Genomic DNA, 23,652 nt, shown 5'->3' on the forward strand with positions numbered 1-23,652 from the left:
AATGGTCCCTTTACTTTAATCGACAGACTTGAATATCTATAAAGTATGTTTAAAATTCGGCTTCCCTTACTCCTCATGCTAATCATAACAAACAACATTATACGTTTAATTTGAACATCAAATTTAAAAGGCTTTGGCATGCTGGAGAACCTGCCGCTTTGACCCACTGTACCGAGTCATCTTGACCATCCTCTTGACTCTCGGCCACCTCCAATTTTCCAGGACATCGCTGCACGCCGCACAAGGTCAAAGTAATTACAAGTAAACAAAGTTAGGGGAACGCCAAGGCTCTTGTTGTCCTCCGCCTGTCGGATGGCACGGAAAAGGCAGAAAAAGAAACGAAGGAGAAGAAAAACAGTTTGACCAAGGAAAACTCTGAACCAAATGGATGTGGACGGGAAACCTTATTAAGACGTGTATTAAGTGTCGGACAGCTGACAGCCGGAAGGAAAAAGCAAAAAACGAGAGGTGGCAGGTGGCAGGTGGAAGACGATGGTGGAGGATGGCTGTGGATGAAACACCTAGTTTGCGGACTGCTCATTGGGACTCTCCAGCCATAGTCGCTCCATCATTAGTCGCTTGCCTCGCCGGAGCTGCAAGCAGGATTGGACCAAGGATCGGAGGATCAGGTGATCCACGTCCTTCTGTTGCCGATATGCCTACAATATCTCGCACCCTTTCTTCAGAGGAATCGGGCCTATAACCCTCCGGAATCGGTACGAATAGCAACAGCAAGGCCTGGCGATAAAACTCCACCTTGAGCTGATCCGCGGACTTCTTCGTTGGCTCCTGACGGTAAGTCTCGATATAGTGTATTTCCTTTTACTTTCTGTTATAGGCATACCTCTCGTTCCTTGACAAAGAAGCTCTTGAACCACTGCAAAACGACCTCTATTGTGCTCGAGGCTTTAGCATCTCTGGCCTTCACCTGCCTAATTTTTCAAACCAAAATCATAGTGAACAAATTGATGAAGAAGTGCAGAAGGTAAATGGTGTCTCCTACTTTCCCCGAGACCAATTAAGACACCTTAATGGGCGGTTCTCAAGTTCCTCAGGGTTCTCCTCAGCACTCGGTAGTTCCAAAGCCAACCCAACCTGTCGGTTTTCGGGGCTGTCAGGTCAATGGAACCGGGAATAGGGCCTCCAGCAGGCGACACCAGACGATACCGCTGCGCAGATCCTTCAGAGAATGAAAGTCGCTCTCAATCAGGGCATTTACCCAGTTCATCAGAATGCTGGGATCCATGGGCAGGCGTGCCGAACTCGGCACATGGTTCATTTCTGATGAGTGGAAGATGAAAGGTATATATGGGAACTTCGAGGCACGTATGTATTTTATGTAATAACACTTAATCCTCACTTGTTTGTTTTCTATTGTTTTATTTTACACAGGAGTTATTTATTTTTTTTGAAGCTATCTAATACAAATAGACTTGAAATCACAGGAAAGCTAAATACCAGGCCTGCCTTTAACGAACTCCTTTATGTCAAACTCGAACTCGAAGCAATTAGTGATTGAGGTCCAATCAAGAAGGCGTAAGCCAAAAGCTGAGAGATGTAAGGACTCGCACTGCAAAGGAAAATAATCAGCGATGGAGGGGCAGTCTTCCATTTTACGGCAGTGAAAAATCCGTGATCAATCGAAGAGGATTTCCCATTTTCCGTCCATTTCCCCCGCTTCTGTCATAAATAACTGGAGCTTTAAGCATTATAAACCGCATCTGCATTGGGACAATTTCGTCTGAGACCTGCCATTGCATTTCATTGCATTTTTAAGCCAGCGAAATCACTTAAATTTTCTACCTCCTTTTTTGGTTAATTTTTTATGGCTTTTTTGCCCGTTGTTCGTTGGCTCTCGGCAAAAATAAACTCCGAATGAATTTATGCATACGAGTGAGTTTTGCAGTGCGGAAATTTGGTGCAGTTGCCACTGCCGCAAGTTGAGCCATTTCCAGTGCCAGAGAAATGGAGATAAATGGAGAAAGGAGCGGGTGTAGGTGGCAGAAAAAGGGGAAAACGGCAAACAATGAATGCATTGAAAATTGAAAATCAATGAACTGTTATAATAACTTGCCGCAGAGTCAGAAGCGAACATCCCACACATATCTATCTGCGCACATATATATTCATATGTGGTGCTGCAAAGGCACTGAATGCATTACCAGCCAAAAGCAGGCTTCAACTGCAAAATATACACTGAACCAAATTAAAACAGACTATTTTTATTGCCATTTGGAATTTGAAACAGAAGGATCTAAACCTCGAGTAATAGAATTCAGATTTTGTAAATCACTCAGAGCTGCAAAAACACCGTTGTCGGCTACAATCGATTGCTTGATAGCTTTTCAGTCGATGCTTATCGAAAGTATCGAATTTTTATTATCGGGGATAACACAGAAATCTTTCCGAGTGGAAATTGTAAATATCTGGTAATACAGGCGCTACTACTAAACATAAAATCGAAATGATCGAAATGCAACCTATTGTTTTGTAGCTCTAACTTAAAGCAGAATTTAATATGTGAAATCGTCTTTGGCAACATTGCTTCCCGATTTTCTCCCTCTGTGAAATATCCTTTCCCTGAAAACCCGTGGAATTGAGGGCCTGCGCTCGAGCAACTCGTGCGTGCGGTTCTCTCTCTTCATTAAACATATGTAACGCGCTGGGTTAACAATTGGGAAGGAAGGCAAAAGGTGGAAGGATGTGGATGTGGACAACGACGAGGACCAGGAGGGGGAGGAGTGGGTGAGGATCTGGGACAGCGTCAACTTCGAGTCGGATGCAGCGATTAAAAATTAAATGCCTTCGTATTAACAAACAAGCCGTCTGCCATTGCCGACATTCGTCGTTTCCATTTTGTTTTTTGGGGCAGGAACCAAAAACCAAAAAAAAAGAGGGGAAAACAGAAATGAAAATGTGGAAAAAACTGAGCAGCCACACGGACAATGGCCGGGCGATGGCGATGGAGTTGGAAAATGATTCTGGAGGGCGCCGGAGAGTGGGGCTGGGAAATCCTTTGGTGCATGTAAAATGCATGAATCGCTGGGCGCCACGTGTGAAATTTATGCACATATGTTGACAGCATTTAAGGGGCAGGGCGACAGCAGGGAGAGCAGCTTGAGTGGTTCTACTTACGCTGCTCCCCGGTTTTTTTCCTTTTGGGGTTTCAACCGAAATTCTGGCCAAGATTTTTCTCCTCGAGTAGGTGAATATTTTTTAAAAATTTTTTTATTCCATTTCCATTAAAGTGGTGAGAACGGAGGTCCTGCGAATCACGTCCTCTTTAAATTGAAACCAAAAATACATAAGAATAGTGACTGCCCATTAAAATGTGGATAATTAGTCGATTTAGCTAAAAATTTCAAGGCTTTTGCCAGACTTCAGTCAACAACGTGGAGCCCCTTGAGATTATCACTCCAGCAATTAATTAGCCAACGTCATCCGATCACCATGACCCAAAGGGCCTGCCAAGTGGTCGTCCATTGAACGATGACTGGACTTTTTGGTTCTCATTAGTCCGATCCTCCGCACAAATGGAGACTCATTGACAGCCATTCGATTGGTGGAACGCAAACAAACAGCCACAAAAGCCAAATAATAATGAATAATTAAGCAGTCGAGGACAGATGACTATGTGGGTCAATAGAAAATGTGGTCGGAATTTTCCTGCCCATTGGTGATTGCCCCGGCTGTTTTCAGCTTTTTTCGAGCCACTCTGGGGATGGGGGGATGGATGGACGGATGGATGGATGTTGTCATCATCGTTTCCACTTAACAAGCATTTCATTAGCCTAATTCCGATGGCTCCTCGTATCTTGATTGTTTGGACAGTGGCGCAAGGAGCCTTATTCCCTGAATCCCCATTTTCCATCTCCCAACTCCCATCACCCCTGATTGATGTTTGCCGTTTGGGAGGAATATAGGGGGAATAAGTCTCCCCGCCCGTCACATGCGGCGTATGGGTGATATTATGGGTGATATTAGTGAAACCTCTTCGTCGGGGCCGCAAATGAGATCAATGTAATTTGCACATACTTTATGCGTTTATTGAACGTGACAAGGGCAGTGAAAAGCTACAGCTTTAGAGGGGATATTGAGTTCGAAAAGATTTCCCTGTCTAACACATGAGTAATGTGTGGGTAAAGAACTGAATATGAGTTTATTTCATTGGTCATGGTTGTTACAGTGATGCGATGTCGCAAAAGTACAAGGATTATATATTCAACTTACCTCAATCCACTTTTTCTTCTCTGTTGTGCTGATTTCGCAATCGAAAACTGTTAGTCCATCGAAGTGGTAACAAGTGAGACCCGATTGCCTCAACTCTCATAGGGGACTTTTGGCTTTTCATCAGGCTCAATTAGCGGTAGCGATTTGCCCATCCAACAGTCTGCTAATTGGCCTCCCTCGGTTGGAAATACTCGGTTTTACCTTCTGGTATTCGTCGATATACTCTTACACTTATACACTTTATATGCAACTCTTCAAAAGTTCAGACTTTTAATTTGATTAATGCAATTTTCTTCACTTACTAAAAAGCTCAAAGTAAACTGCAACCAAAGCCAACATTTTTTTTCCAGAAATACTTTTCTCAAATTGAATTAAAATATATCTTGTAAATATATTCAAGGGCATTCGGGGCTTCGGCTTCTCGAAAAAGCGTTTCACTTCGCCTTGTTGCCAATTGCAATCGCTTTGAATCAATCACGAACGATTGCCTGGAATCAGGTTTAGAAGTAAGTGGGGTTTTCCTCCTGCCGGCGGAGGCACCTGGCTGAAATCCCAGGTGGGAAAGATGCCCCCGGAGGATTCTTTGCATTCTGTTTTGCATTTCCTGTGGCAATGTCTGCGGTCATCTGTCCCTCCTGCATACAAATGTCCTTTCATTTAGTCCCCTCCCCCCTGTCCCCCATTCATTACCCATTTTCCATTTTCCCGCTGCTGCAGCTGGCTCGCTTCCTTGTTCGCGCAAATAAAATGCAAACAATGCTTGTTTCATTTGCGTAATAAAATATTTATACAGGTATTTAGTTTGCCACAAAGCAGCAGCGAAAAATTAAGCGAGGCGCCACAAAAAAAAGGCCAGAAAAAAGAGAAAGGTAAAATGGGGGAGCACAGTTGGCCAAAATTCAAGCCGGGCTCCTTTAATGAGCCCCCACAAGGCTCTGTAAAAAAAAAAACAAGAGTGAACGGAGAACAAAAAACGTCTAGACGCCATTTCTCAGTGGGGTTTACCCACCGGTTTCCCCATTTCTCCTTTTCTCCTTTTCTCCATTTCTCCCTTTCTCCCACCCCCTGGACTTGTTAGATAAATCTGCTCGCGTATTTTTCGCAGCGATTTGCCATAGCTCATACAGAGAGATAGATGGAGAAACAAAGGGAAACTGAAAGACCGGGAGAATAAGAGCCAGAGAAATTGCCTTCATTTATCATGTGGTGGGGCAGCCAACCAGATACCCTGTATTATCTGACAGAAAACACAGAGGTATGCTGCTTCGAAACAATCTAATCATTTACAAAAAATCGTAATAGCATTATGTGAGATAAGCAAATATCTTAAAGGGTGAAGTTACGCAGAAAAAACAGTTGGTGTATCTCAAGTGATAGGTATATTTTAGTCGAATCCCTGCCATCCTGCACCAAAGACAATTGGCAGCTGACACTCTGCGGTTGATTGGCTGCGGCTGACCACAGAAATTTGTGCACTGGCACCTCAGCCAAAGTTGGGCGACACACAAGTGCTATTATTTACCATTAGTTATTTGCCATAGATACATTCAAGGAGACCCGCACGAAATCAAGTGTGAGGCCTAAAAAACGTATCAAAATACTAAACTGCCCCATCACAACATATGAAAATGTAATGCAATCGAAAAGCAAAGTTTTCAAAATGAAATATTCATGGGGCCTAAGTATTTTGAGAGCACATAATCCGCTTTAATTCAATCTCACCAGGTTTAATTTATTGTGAATCGCTTAAATTCTGCATCAATTAACGTGATTTTATTTTGCCATGACTTTCATGGGAAGTTTTCTGCTTTAGTACTAAAGTCCATCCCTGATTGGAGTTATCCAATATCGTTGCATTGATTTGGGTCCGGCAATTTCCGGTCTGACTTCACCTTTTTTTATGCAACTTTTCAACCTCCCGAATCCCCTTGCAGCCGCACGCCCAATTTTTCTCCACAATTTTCCTTTTTAAGTTGCTCACGTTGCGGTTGCAACTGCGACGTGCTTTATCGCAGTCAGACGCTAATTAATCTGCAACGCCGGCTCATTGCATTGTTGTGGCTGCTGGATCTTCGTGACCCCCGACCCCCGCCGCTTAACCATCCTTAGCCCCGGAATCCCAAGAGATCTCACCCGTTTTGACACGATTTCTCGCCCAGCGAAACGGAAATTCTTTGGCCAAAAAGTGGGTTTTTACATAATTTGATGGGCGCTCGACTGGCAAAACGTAAACAAAAATCCTAACTAGCCGTGGCACACAAAAAGCGCATTTTAATGTGCGGTCAAACAGTCAGGCAATGTCTAAATTCGAAATGTCAGCGTTGTCAACTGCGAACAACGAACACTGAATGGTGAACAGTAAACACAAACACAAACAACCACATCTGTTGTTGACAACAATTAGAGTTGCACACACAAATAATACATAATAATAATTACGAAAAGCTTTCAACTACTTTGTCATTCGCCGCATTTGGGCATTTTCCAACTGAAAACTGAATACGGACTACTGACTACTGCCTACTGAATTTCTGAATGATTTCTAGCTCCGTGGCCAAATCTGAAGCCGAATCGCCGTGACCCGAGACCCTGGGACCCCGAATTGAACCCCAACCCCGGGTCAAGTCAAGAAGGCTTTTTGCGGCATGAGTAGGCTTAAAATATGTCTGCAATATCTGTACTTGTGTGGCCCGAAGGGCCCAAAGTCAGTGCAGATACATATACGTATAGATACAGCCACACTTGGCAAATAGTGACTGGGCAAAGGTATTCGGAACTCACCTTGACCCACCAACTAATGAGGGTTCTGTTTTTAGTTGCCACAACTTCTAAATGGATTTGATGAGGCAGCAAATTCGGTTGGCAAATCAAAAGCCAATAATCGGAAAATAACACTAGAGAAAAATAATCAAGGTGGTGACTAATGCTTTTCAACTCCTTTTTTAAGCCATAATTCTTTAGACTTAGTGATTGGTTAAGACTTGGTGAGGTAGCCAGTTAAGGAGCATATATTGGGCAAATAAATAAACACATGTTTAAAAGAAAATAGGTGCTTTAAATAACCCAAACGATTAAATAAAAGGTTGGGCATATCCTTAAGTTAAGGCTACCAAGAAGAACACATAAGCTGTTTCCAATTTAGCCATGTATGTCCATAGCACTCAGAACCAAGAACCAAGGTGAACTCTACTGAGATAAAGCATTTCGTCTCCGAAGTTCAGACCGCGTTAAAGCTTAAGAAAACAAAGGATATCTCTGCTATGCCAGCTAAACCCGAAAAATTGTCAACGCGAATTACTGGCACATTTTCGCTAAAAGGGGAAGTGGTGGTGCAAAAAAAAAATAAAAAAAGGAGACTAAAAATATGGGAGCATTGATAGTAATTGCAAGCAGCATGCACAATTGCAGCTTCTCGCTGGCAGCTTACGAGAAAAGAGACGCGTAATAAATCCATAATCCGAGGCGACAATTTGAATCATTGCGCTGTAAATGCGTTGCGCTTTCCGTGGGTGGTGCTAGGGTGGTTCTAGGGTGGTTCTAGGTCGGTTCTAGGTCGGTTCTAGGGTGGTGCTGTGGGTTCAGGGGTCACAGCTGCAGGCATTCGAGCAGCAAAGACAAGACAAGACAGTTGCAGGGATGCCACTCCTTGCCTTGCCTGCTTTCCTCGCTGGCCTTTGTTTTATTGCATTTCACTTTGTCTGGCTTTGGCTCGAAAGCTCGACGCCAAACCCATTTTCGTCCTTCGTCCCTCGCTCCCCTCGTCCCTTGGAAAATTGCATTTTATGCTCCTTCGCCACCCCATCCACCCTCCCTGGGAAAACCCTCTGTGTGTTTGTCTTTGCCTTAGCAGTTAAAATAATCATAATAAAAACAAAATCCAAGCGCACAAGCGAGCTGAAATCCCCAAGAAGAAATGTCAACATTTGCCAGCCAAGTGCACTTGCTCCAGCTTCAGCTTCAACTTCAACTTCAGTTCCAGTTCCAGCTTCAGCAGAAGAAGCAACGGAAGAAGAAGGGGCTGGAAGACTGTCTCCCAGGACTCGTCTGTCGGCTTAGTTGCCAGTTATCTTGATCACAGCTAAACAATCGATTCAATTTGAACTTAATGGAGTCCTGGCCTAAACGAAGGACCCGCAGGTCAGTCAGAATGAAGATGTGGGTGCAAATTACTCAAAGTACCCTGGACATTGCTTTTGATTAAAGTCAGGGGAGGCGAGCACTGAAGATTACAGACAAGGTTTACAAACTTTATATCTCAAAAAGCTATGGTTCTATCATAACTCGGGCTTTATTATAATTTCAGTTTGCAACGCAGAGAAGGAGACATTTACGACCCTATAAAGTGTTTGAATTCTTGATTAGCTTCATATATCTTCCTTTGGAATAATCGGTGGATAGCTTCCTTTGTTCTTGTTTATGTATAAAACTGTCCATAGTTTAGATCCTGCCCTCTGTAAACTTCAAAGAGAGAACAAAACGGCGGCAATACATTTTCCCGAAGTACTTATGATAGAATTAGATATCATGTTTTCCTGTGCCGCATGTTTCTCCAATGCATGCTTTCGATCTCGGCCTGCGGAGATTGACGGAACAACACTAATGAGGTGCCTTAGGCTTGATCCAATATGCACTGGATTATTGGGAGCCGCCACATTTACATATCGAATGGCAGCCGTGCGCCTCGTGCGTGGCCGCATTTAATTAATGCAGCTACAAATTTGTTGCAACAATTTGGCAAACACATTTCCTCCTGCTGTTTGGCCGGCATATTTCCCATTTCCCGTCCATATAAGTGGGGGCCAACGACTGATTGACATATCGTGCAAATGGCCATTGAACCCCCGACCGACCAGAGGTAATCACACCAGCGATATGACTTATTCAGGGCCCATAGCCCAGTAGCCAGTACTCAGTACTCGGAGCCCGGGACCCACACACAATGTTCCGGCATTAGCCATGGCCGTATAATTAGCACAATTTCGGGCCAGCGGGGAGAGCCCCCACACTGGAAAAAGGTTTGTGACTTGGCATATCATATTGGGCCGCATAACAACCTATAAATATCACTGGGATCAAATATTATTTAAAAATCGGAAGAATTTGGGATTTTCGGAAAAATACCAATGGAAACAGAACAGGAAATTATCCATCACTCATCTCCAACACATCTCGAAACTGAAATCGGGGTGCTGCTTTTCTGCCTGTGCATTTGGCCCGGGGACCCGCTCGAGTATTTCCATATGACATGTTCGCCTTTCGTCCGGATCCGGAACATAAATGTCCTGTCTTGTCCTGGAAAGGCGGGGTGAAAAGAGAGAGGTGGCCGTGTGCCTTTATGGATTATGGATTGTGTATCGGGGCAAGTGTCAGAAGCGGGGCACCTATTTGTCCTGGGCCGACACAACGAGGGGCCTCTTTTCAGCTGGCTGGGTTGTGCATAGGATACGGGCTCTTTAACTTGAGTGAGTACCGGTTTCTTGAGCTTTTCCTATCGCTACTTGGTATCTCCAAAATTAAATTGACTTCAGTTCGGTTCCTTCAATTATTTTGAGCGCTGTAATCATTGAAATTTTTCTTTATCAACGTATTTTTAAAAATCTAGTATATCAAAGCTCACTTCATTGCCTGCGTTGACCTATGAAATCCCCCATGCAGAGCTCAGACTGAGATCATCCGGGACTTAAGATGATTTGGAATTCTAGCGCACTCTTCATCCTCGCAGGCTTGTCGTACCTCAACAGCTTTAAGGACCAAAGGAGCGTAGGTTAAAGAGCTCGGTAACCTCTTGCCAAAGCTCCCTGGTATCTTCTGGATTTCTTTTCGCCTGTGTGTGTGTGCTAACCAAAATCAAGCCGCAGCCGACTATTTTGCATACGCAAATAAAAGTAAATAAATTGAAATTCGTCAGCGCCTTGCTGCCCTTACCACAGATATATATATCTGTATATATCTGTATGTATTTCCCATGTGCATACAGCACGCATGTAAATCGACGCTTTACAACACAAATGCCACCTGTGGGGCGGCCCTCTTTGGGCCTTGTAGTTTGGGGTAGTTGGCAGCTTAAAGGTAAATTTGCTTTCCTATCTTTTTCGGGGCAGATTGGAGGGGTTTATTGGCTGCGCAGAGGTGTATGCAACGTTCGGAAGTCAACTTCTATTTGCATCGCATCCACCTAAACGGGTTTAAATGTCGGGTGTTTATAAAGACTTGTGTGAAAGTAAATAAAATAAATTGAAGTGGCTTTTTTCCATATCTTGGCTTTGGAATATATGTAGTTTCTTTCCAACTCGCTGCCTAAAAGAGTGCTACACAAAAATATTTTATAACTAGTTTTATATTCATAGTTTAAATACTTTAAAAATAAACTGAAATAAAAAGAGTAAGCAATAGTCAGGAATGTTTTCTTACATTTTTTATTTATAGGGAAGACGAGTGCCGTGGACTTTTTGGCAATTGTTATCCGTGAAATGTGCGGCGTGGTTCCCCGGCCCTTTTCACTCAGCATATTTACAGATTTTCCGTTTCGTTTTATTGGCAATTCCATTGTTAAACATCGAGCTCATCCGCAAATCCCCTTACCCGTGTTTCTCCCCCTTCGAGATCGTGTGCCAAATCGATTCGCTTGCTGCTAAAAGGAAAGTGCTTTCTCTTTCTCTTCCTTGCCCCTTTCCCACTCCCACTCCCACTCCCATTCCCATTCCCCCAATTTTCCTCTAATGAGTACCCACTATAGTTCGTGGCCATAAAAATCGTTAAAGTGTTTAATCAATGGCTTTGCCCCCTTGGCACAATGGAACGAAATTAAGTGCCATAAATCAATGGCGAAATATAGGTGAGCTCACTTTTATGGCTCGTACACGGAAAAAGCACCTGGTCCTTGACCTTTTAATGTCAAGTCACCACAACCAGAACCCGAATATTTTGTAAATAGAAAATCTACTGGGCAAAGGGCCAGCGATCAAAGGCTCAAAAGAGAGCTCAGGGAGAAATTAGGAGGAACGAAAATAGTTACAAGGCACAGAAAATACATTAAGCACATAAAACCCAATCGAGTGGAAGTAAAGTGGCCAAGAGCAGCAACAAAAGGAATTGGAACTCACTGCCACGGGAATTCAAATTCACCTGCCTCCACCATTATTTGGCTGCCCCCTACTTGGCCACCCAAAAGCAGTCACAATAAAATGCCAACTGCCAATAAATGTCAATAAATCAAACAATTGAGCGCGGCCAAGTTTTGTGATGGCGTGCGCCAAATAAGTCCAATGTGTCCAATGTCCAAATGTCCCATGTCCGTCGTCCAATGTCCAATGTCCAATGCCCCATGTCCAATGTGGCCCCCAACAAAAAGCTGGCAGCCCACATCTGAATGCTCCAGTGGTGAGCAGAGCAGCCAGCGAAGCAGACAAAGAACATCAAGTAGACCGACTGCCACTGAGAAATCGAGACACACAATGTAGCATGTTCTTCGATTTTGCAGTGAGAACCGGACCTGGGTGATAAGTGAGGGAAAGGAAAGCTTGTCGCATCCAGATATGAAGATTTCGACTGCTCAAGATACAGTTCCCCAACGCTCTTGAAATTCCAATCCATATAGGATACAGTATTATCCCCCTCAAGGGTACCTCCATCATTCTCAATTTCAGGTTCTCACGATATTCAATAGTCTAAAGATAAATAACGCAAGAGTAATAAGCTAATGTTTAATAAAGAAATAATACTTATTCAACCTTTTTTTTTTTTCTGTAATGGCGATTGGGATAACTAAATAAAAGACTTTCAACATAAATAAGCTATATCTTTTAAAACTTTGGAAACTATGACTTTAAATTATCAATATTCTTATAATAATTTCCAAGTAAAAAAAATTGTTTCCTTTTGTGGTAGCAAATTAAATACCTCAATACTCTTGATTATCCAAACCTTATAAGGATTCTTATAAAGATACAATATTTTCCCTTAAGCTTGTAATAAGAACATGAGTGCTTGAACTTGCCTATAGAGATACGATATTTTCCTTCAAGATTGTAGCAAGAACTTTTGTAAGCTAGGTAAGACCACAAGAAAATGAAAATCAACTTTGTGATGGCTTAACACTCATTCGATTATATATTTCTTCGCTTTGTGAGAGCAACGTTAAAATTTATGTATGTATGTACAACATGTACAAGGAAGACTTGACTGAAGATTTGGCATCCAATCGACATCTGAAAGATGGATAATGGATGGGTCCGAACGGGGGGTTTGTGCCTTGCTAGACGGTTTAGTGTTCCTTGGTGAAAAAATACCGAAAATAAATAAAATGGACCACATGGGCCTGATGATGGCTGCGCTGTTCGCTGCTTGATTTTTGGCTGCCATTCGTTTGAAATCAGGTTCTGTTACTGTAGGGTAAATATTGACTTGACAGTAGATCCCTGCTTTACCATGGTGTCCTTGTGCAGCTGGTACTGCAGCGTATAGGCGCTATCCATGCGCAGACCCTCGCGCAACTTGCGTCCGATTTCCAAGACAGCTTCCTCCTTCCCCCCGTCAGCGGTCCAAATCGAGATCTTGTTGGTCTTTGCGCGAATGTTCACCACGGCGCCGCACAGTTCCGCCGCGTTGTCACAGGCCTCGCCGATCAGACAGAGCATCGAGTCCACCCAAAAGTTGTCCAGGTCCGTCTTGGTGGTCTTGTTCAGGCTGATGACCCAGCGTCCTCCGTGGACATTGGCCTCGTCCTCCCACATCGGACGAATGCCCTTCTTGAAGAGACAGTAGTCACAGCCGACCTTTAGCTCCGACGGCGGCTTGATGTGGGTAAACAGGCTCCAAAAGTTCTCCACGGTATCGAAGCTGGTGACCTCGTGCAGCATTTCCTCCCAGGTCTTGGTGCGATCGTTCTCCAGATACCACAGAGTCCAGCAGTTGTTGAGTGGATGTTGCGGCTCTTCGGGCCCTTCGGGTTCTTCGGGCTCCTGGGACTCGGGATCCTGGGATTCGGGCTCCTGGGACTCGGGCTCCTGGAACTCGGGCTCCTGGGACTCGTTCTCCTCGGCTTCGAATGCCAGCTCCTCTACGCTGACATCGCTTGGGGGCTCAATGCGCTCAGTGGAATCAGTGGGCAGTAGATCGGGAAGAGTGGGCACCTTAACTGCATCCTCCTCAACTTGGACCTCTGCAATCGGCTGGGAAACCAATTGAGAAACTTTCTCGACAAGTGGGTAAGTTATTTCATAAATCCTGGGATCTATAATTTTATCTTTAAGCCTTTGCTGTGACAGCTTCTTTTCGATCTTTAGCTCTAACCGTTTTTGTGCGGTGAGCTTCTCCTGAACCTTCTCTAAAATGTTATCGGCTGACTTCTTCTCCGAAATGTTATCGGCCGACTTCTTCTCCGAAATGTTATCGGCCGACTTCTTCTCCGAAATGTTATCGGCTGATTTCTCCGAAACCTTATCCGCCGACTTCTCTGACATCTTAGCAACCGATTTATTCTCCTGCACTTTTTTCTCCGAAACCTTCACGGGCACCTTCTTTTCCTGCACTGTATTCTTGCGCTCCTGAACTTTCTTCTGTTCCTGCCCTTTCTTTTGTTCCTGCCCTTTCTTCTGCTCCTGCCCTTTCTTCTGCTCCTGCCCTTTCTTCTGCTCCTGCCCTTTCTTCTGCTCCGGCCTCTTTTCTTTCTCTTGGGCTCTCCCTTTCTGTTGGGCCTTTCCATTCTCTTGAGCCCTATTTTTCTCTGGGGCCTTATTTTTTTCTTGGACCTTAACCTTCTCTTGGGCCTTTTTCTTTTCTTGGACCTTTTCTTTCTCTTGGGCCTTTTCCTTCTCTTGGGCCTTCACTTTTTCTTGGGCCTTCTTTTTTTCAGGGACCTTCTCTTTCTCTTGGTTCTTCTCTTTCTCTTGGTTCTTCTCCTTCTCTTGGGTTATTTCTTTCTCCTGTGCATTCTCCTTCCTCTGCCCCTTTGCTTTCTCCTGCACCTCCATCTCCTTTGGCTTAACATCCCTATTTGGATTTTTCTTGGCAATGGAATCTATGGGGATGGTCTTGCTGTTCTGACTAGGAGTTCGAGGCACATTCTTCTGATTCTTCTTGCCCTTCTTGTTCTTGTTCTTTCCCTGCTTCGGGGGCTCTGGCGGGATCATCTTGCTCTGAGCATTCTTGGGATCCTGAATCTTCGCGGCCGTAGCTAATGCAGTGAACTGAGGAACTGCAACGGGTTGAGAACCCTCAGCTAAATCTGCTCTTTTCTGGGCGGACTTTGTGGAAATATCATCGTGGCTGGAACAGCTTTTGAACACGTTTTTTGGATTGGCAAAGTTCTTCATCTTGTAAAAATTGTTGGAAGCTTGACTGGGGGTCGGGAATACCTACAAGTTAGATGGAAAACGTGTGTGGTTAGCAATGGTGCACTTACTTCTACTCTACTCTAGTGTTTCTGATTTTTCAAAACCTGCACTGAGCTCGTGTTGTATTCCTGGCAAAGGCAAACCATATATACAGCTCCACAAAACTCACTTGAACATTAAACTCGACGGCGACTATGTGTGTCATTTTAAAAATATTTCTCACCTCTCAAAAACGGTAATAACAAATAACCAAAATCATTATCTAGCTTTGATAACGAACCGAACCACAGTCCAGTGCAACTCTGGTACTCAGCCCCTACGAAATGCATTCTCCATTTCCAACTAATGAGACAATCACGCGAGAATTCTCCCCTTTTCACCGCAGGAGGTGGACTTGGATCCTTCGAACGTGAGCTGGAAATGTTTTGCTGTGGAGGGGCGAAAAGAAAAACGGACAAGTTCCACCGACCAAGGAACGTGGTGTAGAAGTGTACAAGTTTAGAAACAAATATTTACACACCCTCCAGTTGATTCGAGTGGGTGCGACACCCGAAAAAAGGAAGAAAAACTCGGGTGTAGGGTAACACATCACGCATTTCTTATTAGCCTGCAATTGGAAAGAGAGTTACCCCCGTTCTCCGTTGAAAACTTATTACGGTTCGACTAACCGGAAGCACAACCCGAAACGAAACCAAAAATTGGGCGCTAAAGGGGGGAGGCGCCAATCAGCACCGAAAAGTGATATTCATATGTACAAATACTGCAAATCATAGGTAGTACATAGGTCGGGGAGCCTTAGTAACTATTTCTACTCACATCTCAGGCCGTAAACTTATAAACAGAAATCCTTATACATATACACCACAGTATAGCCAGAACTTCAACTAATGGCAACATTTTTTGTTTGCTCGTACCGAATGTTATTGGGCCAAAGGGAAAAACCAAAGCCAAGGCAAGAGAGCAAACATTCATTTGGCTCTGGCTGTCATAAGTTTAAATGGGGCCAAAAGGGAGGGCAGCATTCGATTCCAATCGAGTCGCTCGAATGAATGAATGAAAAATATCACCGTGCGGAGAGCTGAAATCAAAATCAAAAACGAGGCAAATATTTGAGCGGGCCTGGACCTTTGACAGGCGTTTGCCCAAGGAATTTATGGCCATTTTCTTTGACCCGATTTTGGCTTAATGGAAAATCTGTGTCTTGGCCTCGGACATGATTTCCAGTTGCCGATCCAGATCCAGATTCAGATCCATATTTCGCCCGCACACACTTAACACTTGGCTATGGATGGGGACTATACATAGTATAAAGTGTGCCCACTATAACAAATGCTAAGAGAAGAAAAGAAGCATATTGTGCCAGATTTGCCTTTTTAAAAGGCGCTCAGGGATCTCATCCTACATTTTCAAATGCTCTTTTAACTTAAATGACAGTCCAGGGGGAGGGAAGAGGAGGTAAGGCAAAAACAGTACAAAACGCGAAAGTGCACAGAGAAAAAACGGGGTGTACCTGTCTTTCTTATTTATAATAAAATCATTATAAAAATATCAAACTTAGATCAGCGGTCGGCACGGAACACATTAACATTTTGTCCTTTATATGTGTTATAAATATGTGACGACAGCTGTTCTACGCTGTACGTGTGCCGGCAGATGCTGAGCAGAACTATTTCCAGTGCCCGCTTAATATGACGTTGCCGCTGACGTTGCTAAGATTTGACAGTGTGCTGAAATACTTGGACGGACTTGGATTTATGATGTGCATTTTTCCTTCAGTAATTAGTATGATTTTTCTCAGTGCCCTCAAGCTGTTTCGCCCTTCCTAGCTCTTGGCTGAGAGAAACGCATTGCTATTTTTTATTTCGCCCGGCTCTCATCGCCCGATTTGATGTAAATATTGTATTAGACGGGGGGCCAAAGTGTTGCGTAAATTTATTGGCAGCACATAAATCGGGGACCCGCCCTCAATGGGTTGTCGACTATTGAAAAATGAAATTTTCCAAAGGTAAATAAGTGCACACTCTCCGAAAAGTGGCATTCATTCGGTTGAAAGTTGAAAGGCGAAGGTTTCTGCTCCTGCTCTTTCTCTACTTCCTGTGTGACCTATGACCTGTGCGCTTTCGTCGCCGGTCGAAATGTTCAAATGTTGGCTGCCCCGAAAAACTGATGAAAATGCAAAAATGTTGTTTCCAGCTCTTGCTCCTCGCCCCTCGGCAGCTATGCCAATTTTAATTAACAAAAAACATGACCAGCTCCCTGTTGCGTTGTGTGTTTTGTTTAGCTCGTTTTGTTTTGTTTTGTTTGACTAGTTTGGACTTTGTTCCTCTGTATTCTTGCATTTTGGTTGAACAAGATGGGTAGCGGTGGGAAAAAGTGGGTGGGGGCTTTGACCCCAACTTCCTCCGATCCGCTCAATTGCTCTGGCCCAACTTTGTGCATACTTTCGGGGATTCCCTGTAATTGGTAATAGCCAATGAAATTCAAGCTGATCGACTGACACGACCGAAAGCAGAAGGGGTAGAGCGCGGTCGAAAGAGATGGGAGATATTTAATGCTTTGCTTAAATGTAACTTTTGTTACTTCTTAGATCCCTAAAACGCAATGCAAATCTAGTTTACAGAACGAAACGCTGTACAATCTTGGCGATATTACTTACTCAGGGCACTGCACTTATCCGAGTTTCGCGTTTTTGAATAAAATTTATGCCAACAAAGAAATCTTTCTGTACAAAATTTGAATGGAACACAATTTTTCTGAGTACGAAAGCGTTCAAAACTGTTGCTAATGTCTAGGCTTACTATGAACTGGTAAAGATGAAGGTAACATTCAACGAAATATTTGGAATTAAATAAAACAGGCTCCCTAGATAAACATTTTTGCTCTTTTTCTATACATCTTTACTGGGTACTCCAAGGTCGATTGGCTGGATTTTACCCTTACGACTGCATTTTCGGTGACAGTTGTGTGAAGCAGCGCCATTGCCTGTCGTTTCCGGTTCCGGTTTCGCTTCCGCTTGGGTTCAGTTCGCTTTTCTCCTTTCGCCTTGCTCTTTTGTTTGCCTTTGAACTTCCCTCGGATCGGATGCTCAAATATTTTGCTTAATCCCGATTCCACCGACACTTCTGCCCGCTTCTGGATTAGTGTTAAAATATTTAATTAAAAAATCGCACCAAACGAACTGGGTGCTTTTGTTTTCCTAGCCGCTCGCATAATTCGCATGCCAACAACACTTTGGCCTGTTTGCTCATATCATTAATTCGCCATTTGGCCAAATAATAATGAATATTTTCATCTTGTGTCGCTTTTTGCCCTGTTCAGTGCGTGTTTTTGCCCATATTTGTTCATGTCTGCCCATTCACATTCACATTTGAATGTTTTGCGTTTTGTGTTCTTGTGCAATGCAATTAATTAGAAGTGGATAAATGGTGCATGAGTGTGTGTGCAGTTTCAGAGCGCAAATTAAATTAAATTCTATGTGCATTTTTGCATTTTCGCTAGGCAAAAGTGAATGGATCGCTTTGAAAAAGTCACTCGAAGCTGAAATGCAAACACGGCATTTCGAATTCATCGAGCATTATGAAAATGCATAAACTGAAATTGAACCATAAACGCAGGCGGGGGGCAGCTGGATTATCAATTAAAAATGCTAAATCATGTCAAATATTTAAAGAGTTGTTAACTGCAGCACGCACAGAAAAGGCCAAATCGAAAAAAATGAATTATAAATGCTTTAAATAAATTGAAAAAAGTAAAAACAGAGTGCTTTTAAAGAGCCAGGGGATGGGGGCGTGGCAGTCAGCCCACTTGCAGCCCGTCCAACGGTTCGTGGCCAACTGAAGCCAACTGCCAGGATTTCTTACAACCTGCTCCTCGAACAACAGAAATGGCAACACAACAGAGGCAACTCAAGAAAATTAACAGTGGAATCGAAGAAAAGCCGCTGCTGTTAACCTACTATTAATGGCAAAACTTCAAGTTTTTCTCTATTAAAAAACAGACAGCATTTGGTTTACATTTGCATCATTGGAATATAGCTGAGAATGACGTGCTTAAAAAGCCAACTGTTTGCCCCAGTCACAACACCAACATCCAAAAACCCAATTAGCAAACGGCCATTTTTCGTTTCATTATGTTTAAACAAAGGATCATAACCCCTTGACGTGCAAATAGTTCCATTTATGGCCCTTTATTTGACCAACTGCGTGAATTGAGTTCACGAAAACTTGCGTCAAGCACTCAAAAAAACCCAAGAGAGAACGCTTTAGTCGATGGTCTCGACTATTAGATACCCGTTACCTAAATAAAGGGAGTGCGGGGATGAAGAAGACATGCAACGGTAAAGATACTGTTCCCGCGATTGCACCCAGCGCCACCTAGTTTCGATTCCTTTATTTCCTTAAAACTTTTCGAGGATTGGTACGATTTGAATAATTTTTGGCACGTGGATGGCTATTGATAACCAAAACCATTTACACTTTCACAAAATATTAAAATGTGGGCGCCAGATAGACCTATGTATTTAATAAAACAACAAAATACAATACAATTTTTTGGAAATGGCAGAGGGATTTTTTTTTTTAAGTAACATATCAATTTATAAACGTCGATCAACCAATTTAATGGCTTAATACGTTGCGTGTAAAGTGAAACAGTAAATATGAATAGACAACGAATGGTGGTTAACAATTTGTATAACAGTTGAACAAAAATAAAAAACAAATTACTGCTTTAGTACTCGAGAAACATGACGTCCTCTTGTCCAGAGATTGCTGGGGCGCCTTCGTTTCAGTCTTCTCTTAATCGTTGGTGCTAGGTGGTGTGAGCTGTGGACCCGTTCGTTGTACCGATTAATCCGGTTAATCTGCTTCCTGACAGAGGGAATGTGGAGGTCATTTGCTAGGGCGTCGTTCCTGACGGCGCATCTGCAATCATAAGCAGCGCCCGGTTTTGGACACTTTGAACTTTCATGACGTTCGACTCTGAAGCTATGCCCCATAATTGGATGGAATAAGTCATCGAGGGCACCACAATTGATTTAAACAGCAACACTTTGTGGGAGTAGGGACTTCAACTGATGAAGTAAGCCATCATGCCACATAAGGTCGAAAACTTCCTGAACGTTTATTTTGTGTGCGCAGCTGAATGATTCATAAGTTTGGAAATACGCTTATCAATATAAAAACTTTCGTTTAAGCACATAGGCATATTATATTATTTGCTATCTAACATTTTTGTTTACATTTCCAATATTTAACATTTCTCTAAAGATGCAAAAAATTAGCTTTGTATTTCTTTGACAAATATTTACATTATATAGGTATAACAAAAGAAAAAAAATAAATCCCAGCAGATGGTAATACGTAAGGTTTTCTTGTTAGCGAAAAAGGAATTGGGGATATAGATACGAAGAATCAAGGATTCTTAGTCATACATTCCAGCTGCATCTGCATTTGCCATCTGCCAGGCTATCTATAGGACATATTCTAAGTAAGATCACACGATTGAAACCTTATGCTCTACCCACTGCCTCCTTCAACTGCTGTTCATCCCGCCTGCGACGTTTCTCCAGAGTGTCCGCCAGTTGCTGATCGCTGGGAAGGAAACCCAACCTTCGGTATCGCTCCTCCACCCTAGCCTGCAGCTGGGGCTGGAATCTCCAGATACTGGCGTCCACAATGGGATCGATCAGCAAGGACTTGGTATCCGGTTCCCGGTAGTGCTGCATTTGGGCAAACTCGATGGGCACCGACTTGGCAGCACAGGCGGCCTCCTCGGTGTGGAAGAAGGTGAAGTGGTTGTGCAGTCCGATGGCAAATCGGGTGTCGTGCAGACACTTGGCTGCCGCCCCGCGATTGCAATGTTCCCTCACCCGCTCCACATGCTGCAGCATATAGAAGGAGCTGGAGAGATTTCTGTAGACCTTCGGGCGCTCCGGATACCTCGGATAGTAGACATTGCGGAAACAGAAGCTCACCCATTCCGTGCAGTCAGCCGGCGTGCGACTCTCGTAGTCCGGGACAATACGGGCCAGCTTGACCAACTCCGGCCAGGTGGTGCAATTTCCGAGGGGCATTATCACCTCGTCGATATCGAACACACCCACATAGTCGTACTTGTACATGTTGCGGTAGAAGCAGTCGTTGTACGGTATCATCTCGTTCAGGATCCGATTGAAACCATCCGCCATCATTGCGTAGTGATGGAAATGCGGTGGAACATGCGGTTCACCTCTGCCCAGGGACATTTTACGCAGCTCCACAAAGCCGGGACTAGTGATCAGATAGTCCTTGACCACCCTCGTCATATTCGCATGCATCTGGGCATCATAGAGTACCACTTTCTGGGCGCCCAACAAGCGCATCAGTTCCAACCACTCGATCAAACGCCAGGATTTATCTTCATACGGAAAATCCATGGCCTTTACACATACCACAAATTTGGGATCACTGGATGACGCCGACGAAGGGGAGGAGGTGGTAGCGTTCCCCAGGGGCCCTCCCGTACTTTCAGGTTCGTCAACTTCGTACACCACCCTCAGGAGATTCCTTGCCATATCGCATTTCTTGGCCACCAGGGAAACCATTTTGGGCACCTCCCGCTGAAGCTCTTCCTCCGGCAGAGGACAGCTCAAGAACGTTGGGTAGTAACGTCGGGGGGCATGATAAAAGGGCCACATCACCCTGTGCTCAGAAACGGGAACAATAACCGGCTTAGCCCTGCCCTCAAACCAAAATTGGCAGAAGATTTCGGGGTACTTAAAGGATTTGTCATCGTGCTGGTTCACCATGGTCAAAAGACGAACCAGTGGCGCCTCTGGCACCGTCTCTCTTTCATCGTAGTAGGCTGCAAATAGGTAGTATGTGAGGTTGCCGTTAATGGCCCTCTGCCAATAGGTGTTGTGGAAGTCAATGTTCATCAGATCGGGGGCAGGTCCACAGGACACCGGGGGCATAGCCCGTTTTTCCCTGGCCAGGAGCTCTTCCAGCGGAAACGAGGGCATCTCCTCGCGAATCCACTCCAAACGCTTTTCCAAAGAGGGCACTAAAATTGAAATTGGTCACTTAGCATCCCAGAGGACAAATGGTGTTGTTATCCCTAGATTGTAGTCTTTAAAAGAGCTGGAGACTGTACAAAAAAAGTCCTTTTATCCTACCAGCAGCAGGATTGTACTAGAAAAGGATCCACTCTTACTCTCCCTTCGATCTACCAGCAGCTCATCAAATATATCCACTTGCTGGTGCTTCCGGAATCGAGTAACACCATCGTAACTGTGCAGATATAGGGCCAAAAGAAAGAGCAACTTCAGGAAGATGATCACGAAAAGGACGCGGAATAGGCGCGTGTAGCTCGACGACATTTCGACTCCCGACTGATCCGGAACTGGCCTCCAGATTCAACAACCTGCAGACTGCGCTGCGACTTCGACGCCGTCTGTTCTAAACGTATGCCGAAATATTTGATAAGCTGTTTTCTTTATGCGCCGACTTGGAGCGGTGACCTTATGGATGGGAACATGTAAAGCCCCAAGCTGACTAGTGTAAACAGGTAGAAAGAAATTGCGAAATAATAATTCTGATGACAAACAAAACTCAGTACACCATCTGTCACCTAGCAAATAATCGAGTTAAGCAGGCCCTTATTGATACTTCGGTTGTGTAACATCGAAGTTTTCTATAATTGCAATTTAAGGTCTTGGATTAAGCCAGACTTCGGCCAGATAAAGCTCCCAAAAACAGGCGACAGAAACGGAAACCAAAACCGAAAGGCAGACAGCAACTGAAACTCGAGCAGACACACAAAACCAGCCGAGCGGAATCAGGCGCAAGTTCTAAGAATAACAAACAAGAAGGGGGCGCCTCACGTGTGGCATCGTTGCAAGGATCCGCAGAAAGTTGCCGCAAGGTGTGCAACAGACACCGGGAATGAAAACCCAAGACCGAGCCCAAACCCAGACCCAAATACGAGTACAACTAAGCGGGGAAGTACTGAGTGCACGCGAAAACGCACCTGGGCGCAAATGAATGATGATGATGTTGCCACAACAGCCGCAGGCAAAAGCAGCAGCAGCAGCAACTTCTTTCGCACAGTCCTGAACAGTGTCAAGTAATGACAAAACCGAGGATTAAAATTACAAAATTGTACATAGTTTGGTAGCCTTATCCGATTGTTGGTTTAAGAAATACAATAATATTTCTAAATATTTCAAAATACTGTTTACTCTAAAGCTATTTATTTTTAGCCCTCTTCTATGCGAATCTCAAAAATGTGTAGCCGTTAATGTTCCTATATTGCAAAGACTTAATACTTATTTTCCTTTGAATAATACCTACGACCCACTGTCGTCGCTAGAACTTGTGCTCCTTGGCTCATATGTGGCAACCTTTCGCTTAAGCAAATTGCCAGCCTGAGCAGGGCACGCCTCCACTTTGCCGACCACCACGCCCAGACCCCGAACCAGACCCCCTGAAGCTCCTTCTTTTGTCTACAGCTTGCGGCCAGTGAAAGTCGACTGCAACAACTCCGCGCTCGTGTCTCCGCCCTGTTGCATTTCACTTAGAATGCTTTTAACCAAAACATTAAGCAGCTGGTGTCACATTATATCAGCGAGGCGGAGGCGAAGCTTAGTTGTGCTGGGAGTAGCAGCCGCAGCAACATGCAACCAGCAACCAACAACCAGCAGCAGCAGCAAATTTATGGCCCGAATTAGCCCCGCCCGAACTGGAACCCCACACCCTTAACATCAGAAATGCAGTGGCTGACTAAAAACAAGCCACTCAGAAGCCCAAAGTTGACTGGAAAGATGATAAGGAAGCCCCACTAATGAGCTGAATTATTTTACGTGGGAAGGCTTCCAAGGAGTTGGCTTAGGTAGCTGATTTTTGGATATGAAATATCTTTGATACCGCCCACTTATGCAAATTATAAGGCTCTACATCATCAGCACCCCTCTACGCGCTTTCAAAAAGCTTATGTAGATTACGTATACTTCAAAACAACCAAAGAAGAATTTACCTAATCTGCTCCTTGCTCCCCACAAATAATAACTATTTGTCCACACATGTTACAAGCTTCCATTTATTACTCCTTA

At 44.0% G+C, this 23,652-nt stretch overlaps 3 protein-coding genes across 11 annotated transcripts in view; all 3 read right to left on the minus strand.

Moving 5' to 3' along the window:
• The window catches only part of LOC108015157 (uncharacterized), a 176,348-nt gene that overhangs the window by 100,752 nt on the left and 51,944 nt on the right, over positions 1–23,652 (minus strand). The gene's annotated exons all lie outside the window — the stretch shown is intronic.
• Positions 12,310–23,652, minus strand: part of eIF4E7 (eukaryotic translation initiation factor 4E7) — a 63,284-nt gene continuing 51,941 nt past the window's right edge. Inside the window, exons 1-2 of one of the 4 annotated variants that reach the window (XM_065868170.2) lie at positions 17,221–17,378; positions 12,310–14,585 (exon numbers count right to left, since the gene is read on the minus strand). In XM_065868170.2, coding sequence (XP_065724242.2) covers positions 12,612–14,543 — 1,932 coding nt within the window. In that variant the 5' untranslated portion in view covers positions 14,544–14,585; positions 17,221–17,378 and the 3' untranslated portion in view covers positions 12,310–12,611. Of the gene's footprint in view, positions 14,586–14,632; positions 14,749–17,220; positions 17,379–23,652 lie in introns of those variants that run through there. The other 3 variants (XM_065868172.2, XM_017081148.4, XM_065868171.2) reach the window with 3 other exon arrangements.
• Positions 19,060–21,960, minus strand: LOC108015158 (uncharacterized). Its single transcript, XM_017081435.4, has 2 exons — positions 21,756–21,960; positions 19,060–21,605 (listed from the first exon to the last, which is right to left on the minus strand). Exons 1-2 carry the CDS (start codon positions 21,919–21,921, stop codon positions 20,074–20,076), a joined length of 1,698 nt encoding a protein of 565 aa, XP_016936924.3. The 5' UTR covers positions 21,922–21,960; the 3' UTR covers positions 19,060–20,073.

The sequence above is a fragment of the Drosophila suzukii genome, chromosome X (genome assembly GCF_043229965.1).
Source record: "Drosophila suzukii chromosome X, CBGP_Dsuzu_IsoJpt1.0, whole genome shotgun sequence".
Taxonomy (NCBI): domain Eukaryota; kingdom Metazoa; phylum Arthropoda; class Insecta; order Diptera; family Drosophilidae; genus Drosophila; species Drosophila suzukii.

Excerpts from the sequence above, each read along its gene's own strand:
- LOC108015158 (XM_017081435.4), bottom strand. The coding sequence starts at position 21,921 with ATGTCGTCGAGCTACACGCGCCTATTCCGCGTCCTTTTCGTGATCATC. Across the intron at positions 21,606-21,755 it reads GCTGGTAGATCGAAGGGAGA|TGCCCTCTTTGGAAAAGCGT; the intron begins GTAAGAGTGGAT and ends TTTCAATTTTAG.